This window comes from Equus quagga, chromosome 11, assembly GCF_021613505.1.
Source record: "Equus quagga isolate Etosha38 chromosome 11, UCLA_HA_Equagga_1.0, whole genome shotgun sequence".
Classification (NCBI taxonomy): domain Eukaryota; kingdom Metazoa; phylum Chordata; class Mammalia; order Perissodactyla; family Equidae; genus Equus; species Equus quagga.
The window spans coordinates 82,493,353-82,502,122 of NC_060277.1; the positions used below are offsets into that span (position 1 = coordinate 82,493,353).

At 37.6% G+C, this 8,770-nt stretch overlaps 1 protein-coding gene across 2 annotated transcripts in view; it reads right to left on the reverse strand.

The window, feature by feature from the left end:
• Positions 1-8,109, reverse strand: part of BRIP1 (BRCA1 interacting helicase 1) — a 197,122-nt gene extending 189,013 nt beyond the window's left edge. For both annotated transcript variants that reach the window (XM_046674510.1, XM_046674511.1), the window contains exons 1-4: positions 7,926-8,109; positions 6,354-6,476; positions 5,015-5,126; positions 3,241-3,414 (exon numbers count right to left, since the gene is read on the reverse strand). In XM_046674510.1, coding sequence (XP_046530466.1) covers positions 3,241-3,414; positions 5,015-5,126; positions 6,354-6,449 — 382 coding nt within the window. In that variant the 5' untranslated portion in view covers positions 6,450-6,476; positions 7,926-8,109. The remainder of the gene's footprint in view (positions 1-3,240; positions 3,415-5,014; positions 5,127-6,353; positions 6,477-7,925) is intronic.
• Positions 8,110-8,770: the final 661 nt, after the last annotated feature.

An 8,770-nucleotide genomic window follows, 5' to 3' on the forward strand; every position in this document is an offset into this window, starting at 1 on the left:
TTACCTATGGAGAGAAAGGATAGTGACTGGAAAAGAACATGAGAAGGGCCTGTGGGGTGTTGATAATATGCTATTTTTTATCAAGGTGGTAATTACACAACTGTTTACTTTGTGAAAATTCATCAAGCTAAACACTTAGGATTTGTGCGCTTTTCTGTATTTAGCTTTTATATCTTCTTAAAGAATTTACTTAAAAATATAAAGAGAATATCAGAATACTATCCTGATTTACCCCACCTGATCCTTCAAGAGACTATTCTAAACAACTCTAACTCACAATAAGGTCAAAATGCAAGTTTTGTGTATATTGACAACTGATTTTTTTTACAAAGGCACAAACGCAATGCAGTGGATAAAGGATAGCCTTTTCAATAAATGGTGCTGAACAATGAGATATCCATATGCAAAATAAATGAACTTTGATCCATATCTTGCACCATATACAAAAATTAACTCAAAATGAATCTTAGACCTAAAAGTAAAACCTAAAACTGTATTTGATTAAAAAAAATTTGTACTCAAAATATATAAAGAACTCTTAAAACTCAAGAAAAGAAAGAACAAATGGGCAAAAGATTTCCACAGACATTTCAACAGAGAAGATATACAGATGGCTAATAAGCACATGAAAAGATGCTCAACATCATAAGCATTAGAGAAATGCAAGTTAAAACCACAAGTGGCCGGCCCAGTGGTGTAGCGGCTAAGTTCGTGTGCTCTGCTTCGGCAGCCCGGAGATCACTGGTTCGGATCCCGGGTGCAGACCTACACACAGCTTGTCACACCATACTGTGGCAGGCGTCCCACGTATAAAATAGGAAGACGGGCACAGATGTTAGCTCAGGGCCAATCATCCTCAGCAAAAAGAGGAGGATTGGCAGCGGACGTTAGCTCAGGGCTAATCTTCCTCAAAAAAAAAGAAACACAATGAGATACCACTGCACACCTATTAAAATGGCTAAAAAGACTGACCTTAGCAAGTGTTGGCAAAGAAGCAGAGAAATGGGAACTCTCAGACACTGTCAGTAGGAATGTAAAATGGTACAACTGCTTTGGGAAAGTTTGGACGTTTCTTAAAAAGTTAAACGTAAGTGATCCAGTCATTCCATTCTTAGGTATTTACCCAGAAAAATGAAAGCACATGTCCATAACAAAGACTTATACATGAATATTCTTGGCAGCTTTATTTGTAATAGCCCAAAACAAGAAACAACTCAAATATACATCAACAGGTGACTGGATAAGCAATTTGTAGTATATCCAAACAATAGAATATTACTCAGCAATACAAAGGAACAAACTGTTGATACATGCAACGACATGGATTAATTTCAAAAGAATTATGTTATATGAAAGAGCTAGACAAAATAGGTGTACAAATTGTATGATTCCACTTATATAAACTCTGGAAAACACAAACTAATCTGTAGTGATAGAAAGTAAAGTAGTGGTTTTTTGGGAAGGGTGGGTCATGGAGGTTGGGAAGTAGGGATAACAAAGAGGATGAGAAAACTTTTTTTTTTGGTGAGGAAGATTGGCCCTGAGATAACATCTGTTGCCAATCTTCCTCTTTTTGCTTGAGGAAGATTGTCGCTGAGCAAATATCTGCACCAATCTTCTTGTATTTTGTATGTGGGATGCCACCACAGCATGGTTTGATGAGTAGTGTTTGTGGATCAGCTCCTGGGATCCGAACTTGTGAATCCTAGGCTGCTGAAGCGGAGCACGTGAAGAACTTAACCACTACACCACTGGGCCAGTCCCAAGAAAACTTTAGAAGGTGATGGATATGTTCACTATCTTGATACTGATGAAAGTTTCATGGAGGTACACTTATGTCAAAACTTATCAAATGTACCATTTAAATAAATACAATTTGTTATGTCAACTATATTTCAATAAAGCTGTTTTTTAAAAAATACAGATTGTAAATAAATATTATAAACCAGAGTTCTTATAATTAGCTCAAAATCAATTCCATTAATTCATACAACAAATATTTATCTAGCACCTACTATATGCCAAACACCTTGCTAGTTTCTAGGGATCCAACGGTAAACAAACTGACATGGTCTTTGACCTCACAAAGTATACAATCTGCTAGGGGACACACATTACTAAAAGATGCACACAGACACATGGATAATACAAACTGTGACAGGAGATCCACAACGAGATCACAGAATATAATAGGTAAACCAAATCTGGTCTAACAGAAAGGTCAGTATGGCTTCGTTAAGGAAGTGACATGGCAGCTGAGACCTAATGGAAGAGTAGAATAACAAGTTGAAGATGTAGCTTTTCTCAGAAGAGACACTAACACAAGCAAAGGCTGTGAAGCAGGAGACAGCATGACCGTTTGAAGGAAGGGAAAGCAAGCCAAAAGGGCTAAGAGTCAACAACAGTGTAGACAACACTACTAGTCACCTCTCCAGTATCTATTCCACCTCCTCTTCCTCATTCCTAACAGAATCACACTTTAGTTCAAGCAGCTACCCTCCTCCACAGTCATGTGCCTTAGAGGAAGATGACTCCATCCTTGATTTTAAGCGGATACTGTTTAGACTTAAGATACTCACAGCAACCTCTTTTCTCCCTGCCAGTGATTAGCTAAGGAATAGCATGAATGAAAGCAGGAAAAGAAGTTATTGCATCCTCTAAACAAAAGATGGTATTTGGACCAGGGAGGTATCAATGGAGATAGAGATTTGCATAGAGAAATAGGGTAGAACAAAGTGTACAGGATGTCTCCTAGATTTCTCGTGTAGGCAAAAAACAATCAATCCTTTCCATATAGTCAAAGCAGAAGAAATACCTTTTGAAAATTAATAATCTTATGTTATTCTTAATATATTTCTCTTAAATAAATCTAATAAGAACTATTTAAGGATCATACATAAAATATACCTGATCCTCATGTAGGATACTGGCTTCAGAAGTTCATACAAACTTATCAAGAATGAATGAGGCTACTTAGATTTTGTCTTACAATATAAATCAATGTTTTATAAAATTATAACATATAATTAACAATACTGCCTACAAATAACATTAATTTCTGAATATCATTTATTTTGACTTGCCTTCTTCAAAAAATGATTTAAGATAGCAAAATGTCCAAGTAAATTAAAAGCCAAGCCAAGAATAAAATAGTCCAGGGATTTCCGGACTATAATAATTAAGCAATAATTAAGTTTCCTATTATAGATACCAATAGACCCAGGCAAAAATATAAACTACCTTGACAAGTTGATGAAACGCCATTTCTTTCAGAAGGTGGTGTACTTGGACGGTTGAAATGATGTGAAGTTACTTGGTTCACGTCACCCTTTGTAAAATTCTTTGAATGGCATGTACAACAACATGACAACGGTACTTCACCTTTTTTACTTAAGCTTTCATCCACTGGCTTCCCTAAAAATGAAAGAACTTATTTATAATATTTCTAATTAAAAAAACATTAATCTTCCTCTGCAGCTAGAGTGAGCAACTACCCCAATTTGCCCAGGATTGGGAAGCTTCCCGGGATGGAAGATTTTCAGTGCTAAAACCAGGAAAATACCAGGCAAATCTGGACAAATTGGTCAGCCTATCTGCAGCATCCAATTAGGACAGGAGAGAAACACTTATGCCAGGAGCATTTATAGAGAAGTTATCATCATTTTACATAATTTACAAAAATATAATAGTCAAAGATTAATAATGTAATAAAGGCACAACCACTCTAGTATTCATTTATATTGAGATTTATTAAAATATCAAGCAGGGAGGATTAAAATATAGACCTAAAGTACATTCTTAATTACTGCTATTTCCCTAAATGAAGAATTTGAAAGTTAAATCATTCCCACATTACACTTCTATTTCAAACAGAAACGTTTCATGACATATCAGTTGTGATAATGTATCAAAATACATTTTAAGGTCAAAATCAAATTAAAGAAAATAGGCAATTTTTAATACTTAAATATAACACAGACCTGTAACAGGTCTACATTGTGTGCCTACATGTATAAATACGCAATTCATAGATACTAAAAAAAAACCTGAATGATTTGTTTTATTTTCTATAAACAGTACTCACATTATTCTCCCATCTTTACTACATATATACTACTAATTCTATTTTCCAGAGTCTCTCATTAAAGTTTTAAGTTATTAACAGATAATCTCATTTTCCCCAAAAGATTAACATCAGTAAGACTCAAAATGGACAACCAAAAGCTTACAAAATTTTTACTTTTTATTTTTAATACAGTCTTATCAGTAGCACAGACAATTCCTTTTTAAAAACATATATACATACACACACACATATACATACACACACACAAGGCCCCATGGTTAACTTTAAACTCTTCTAATACTTTAGGTCTAAGCCATCTACTTACGTAACTGAAATGTACCGAATATTGTATTTCAGATTCACTATGTATATTCGTCTTTCACAAAATCAAATGTCATTAGGCATTTGTTAGTAAATAAAGTAAAAGTAATGGGAAATAATATGAATTCATAAAAACAATAGTAAAGAATTTGCTTATCTGGCATCCAAACAAGTAGCAAGATGAACTAGAATGTTTTCTTTTTTATATATTCCATGTTCTAATGTTATGAGGAAGGAAAGGACAGATAAGCAAATACATTAAAGGATTTACTCAAAAAAACCAATTATTTGTATACAGCATCATGACAACCCCATCTCTTGCATCTTTTACATACAAATTATAATTATTTTTATAATGATAACTCTAAGCATTCTAAGATTCTTATGTATACTCTGAATCATCAACTAAAGGACTACATTATGTTCAAAATTGCTTTAGGATTAATTGAACATATTTTGCTATATGTTCTTGGAAACTCTGGGAAGACATATAACATAAAAAAAAAGTCTTAAAACAGAATATTTAAATTAGCTAGAACATGGTTGAATCATTCTGGATAAAAAATACTTTATTATATTTTTTTCAGGTTCCAATAAGCAACCTGAACATATCAACTAACTACTTACCACTAAGAGATTGTTGCCATGCTAAAGCAGAACAAAGTAAGGCTAAGCTTTTCCCACTTCCTGTAGGGCTCTCCAACAAACAATGCTGCTTACTGTTTAATCCTCTGACAATCTATTGACACAAAAACAATTTAAAAAATCAATAAACAATTTACTTCACTAGAGTCTCTCTCCATCAGAAGTACAAATACAACCAGAAGTAAGGCTGCACTTCAGGGAACAGAGCAATAGCAAAAGAGAGAACCAGCATTTAATTAAATCTAGACCTTATTCCTTTATACTTCTCCCTAAAATTATGTTGGACTTAAAAGCACAAAAGAAATGAAAAAAAGCAATTTGTGCCTTAATGATGCAAGTACAATCATTTCTGTAAAACTAGAATATACTAATATCTTTAATGAAAACTTAACGAGGGATACTGCTAGGGGGAGTGTATAAATGGCCACAATCACATTGTAAAGAAATTAACAATTTCTAGTAAAGCTGAAGATACCCAACACCAGCAAATCCTATGTACATACCCAAAACCTTTTCCCACACGACCACAAGGAAACATGCATAAGAAAGCTCATAGCAGCATTGTTTATAATTGCAAAAGAATATAAACAACCTAAATGTCTTATCAAAAGAAAAATGGATTAAAAAATTCTGGTAAATTCATACAATGGAATATTATTCAGCAATTAAAACAGATTAACAATCAACAGGGCTACATCTTAAAAATAATATTAAGCAAAAAAAAATCAAGCTCTGAAGGAAGACAGGTATAGTATCACATTGTGCAAAGTTTAAAAACATGTAAAGTAATACTCCCTATTGTTCATGGACACATACATATGAAATAAAAGTATAAAATCATGGCTAAGAAAGAAAAAGATTAAATTCAGGATACTAGTAATCTTGTTACTCATAATCAAGGTATAAAGTAAATATGGCAAAATATTAAGCTTAGACAAAGCTGGAAAGTTAGTTTGCTCGAGTTTATATATTAATTTTCTATATGACGGAAATATGTCAAATGAAAATATGGTGAGAAATATAGCATTCTGTGTAAAACACAGTAAATACTTCGTAGAGAGCAGTAATTCCGTAAATAGAAGTTCCAAATGAGCTGAGAAAATTTTTCAGAATATTCTCCTTTGCGTCCTAACCATATACAGTTTAATAGTGATCAGTATTATTTTTCCAAAGGTTAGATGTTCTTCAATGAACCCAGCAAACATTTTCAATCCATTTATTATCTGAGAAAACGAATGTAGTAACAGACTCAGTGTATGCTATGAATTATAAGCATCTGTATCTTAATAAAGCCTTAAGATAACTGCTGAAAAATACTTACCGAATTCATCATAGCAAGCTGTGACGGATAAGCCTTATAAGGAAAGCTAATCTTCACCCCACCAATTGTATATTCAGACCATGCTGAAGACGTCATGCTTTCTTGTTTACTTCAGATTCCTAACTGGAACAGAAACGAAAATCAATATTGAAACAATGCCATTCAAAGAAAACCTGGTACCCAACACCAGGACAGAAGTCTAGAAACAAAAATTGGAATTATTAAATGTATAAACAAAACAAATGGAAGCAAAAGAATTTCCTAGTCTTATAAATCACAGTGGTTGAGAACATGTATTGGAATTGGACAAATCTGGATTTGTTTCCTACTCTGCCAAAGCTGTAGACCAGGAGTCAGGGAGTATAGGTTCTAGATCAGGTTCTGCCAACAACTTAGCTATGTTACCTTGGTCATGTCTCTTCACTCCTCTAGACTAAGAACCTCATCTGTAATAATCCCTATTTTAGAAACTGTTGTAAGGGAGAAAACGCCTTGGCGCACGGTAGGTGCTCAGTAATTCTTATTTAAAGGTCAGAAGGGTATAGTGAAAAGATGGGCTCTGGAGTAAGGCAAGCCTGTTTGAATTCCAGTGTCAATCACTTAACCTCTCGACGCCTGTTTCTTCACCTGTGAGATGGAGATAATATTATCTACCTGAGTTTTATGAAAATTAGCCAGGCACTGAGTTAAGAATTAAATAAGGTAATGTACAGAATGTGCCTAAAGTCCAGTATTTGACACAGAGGAAGGGGGCTACTTTAGTTCCCCACCTCGTCTAAACCTCCTTTTCCTCACCTAGGATCCACAGGCCGAAGTCAGAGACTGTGTGATCTCTTGATATTGCACGCAGAAGTTTTTGCCTACGACTGCATTTTTCTGAAGAGAAAGTCCATCGATTTCTCATTCTCAGAACTATATCCTAAGAAGATAATTGAAAATACAGGGGGAAATGGTATGCACTGTTGTCAACTGAGGAATTATTTGCAATAGCGAAAAAAATGGTAAATTGAGTCTGCGGATGGAGAGATGATTAAAATGGCAATTCAACATATTATGAAGCCAATAATAAACTTAGCCACAGCCTGTGTTCCAAAAGAAGTTAAAAACCACTATTCTAAGGTATTTTCCTGTTCTAATATTTTGTGATTCTATCGAGGAAACTCTGAGAACGTGATTTGGTGGAATCTAACACTTCATTTGAACGAACAACTCAACACTGGCCTACTTACTCAGACATAACTTAGAAACCAATCCATCCCCCGTCCCAGCTGCGGAACATGCATCTCAAAACGAGGTCGCTCCCCCCAGATATTGACTAAAGGACAAAAATCCCGCTCTGCCTCCTGCCGCCGCCCCCTGCCCCCAGGCGTTAAGGCGGGCCCGGGGGAGCACGAGGCCTCTGCTCCAAGGAGGTAAGGCAGGCTCCCTCTGCTCAGGTTTTCAGCTCACACTTCCCGCCCCGCTCGCGTGTTTAGATCCCCCGGCCCCGGTGCTCCAGTCCACACGACGGGCCCGCAAGCAGAAGGCCCCCTCCCGGCAGGCTTCACGCCTCCCTATGAGAGACAGACTTGCCTGTGCTGAGGAAAACCGATGCAGAGCAGACGGCGCTCCGATTCCCGGGAGGAAAGGAAACCGAGAGCTGCGAGTAAACAAAGCGGAGCCCTGGCGGAGAAGAAAGGTCACAAACCCCTCTGTCCTCCTCGCCGGGCTGCTACTTCCCGCGCCTGAGCGCGGACTCGGGCCGTTTTACCTTCTCTCTCCACCCGCTCTCCTCAGTGCCCTCAGCAACACTCTCCCGGACGAATTCCCGCCTCCCACCCCCTCGGCTCCCGGCACCCAATCACCCGCCAGAGCAGAAAACAAGCAGCCAATCCCGGCGCGAGGTTAGGGGGCGAGAACCCTGGCGCCCAATGGAAGCCTCCGCGGTAAGAATAGACGCAAGGTACTTGGCGGCGCCGGAAGGCGAACGCCGAAAGAGTACGACTCTCGCAAATCCGGGGATTTCAAAGAGAAGCGTCTTCTCCGTTTGATTTTTTGAAACCGGTAATTTAACCCGTGCATCAGTTTCCTCGGAAACCCGAAGCGTCATTCTTCATTTCTGTAGACCAACAGAGAGGAAGCACCTTTAAGCCTTGCCGAGTTGTTCGCTCAGCGTTCATCAGTGCAGCTCCATGCAAATTTCCGGACCTTACTGCAGCCGGGGTAGCAACAGCCCGGAGGCGGGAGTTGCCAGACTGCCGAGCCCAGCGAGGAGACCAGGTTCGTTGACAACTGGCTACATCATCTCGTAATCTTCGAGGCTTTTCCGGATACCAAATTCAACCGGAGAAACGCTCTCGGGATCTCCGGCGCAGGCTCACGCCTACCTCCATTAAGGCTTATCCGCCTTCTGTCCCTCCTAAAACCAGTTTATTCTT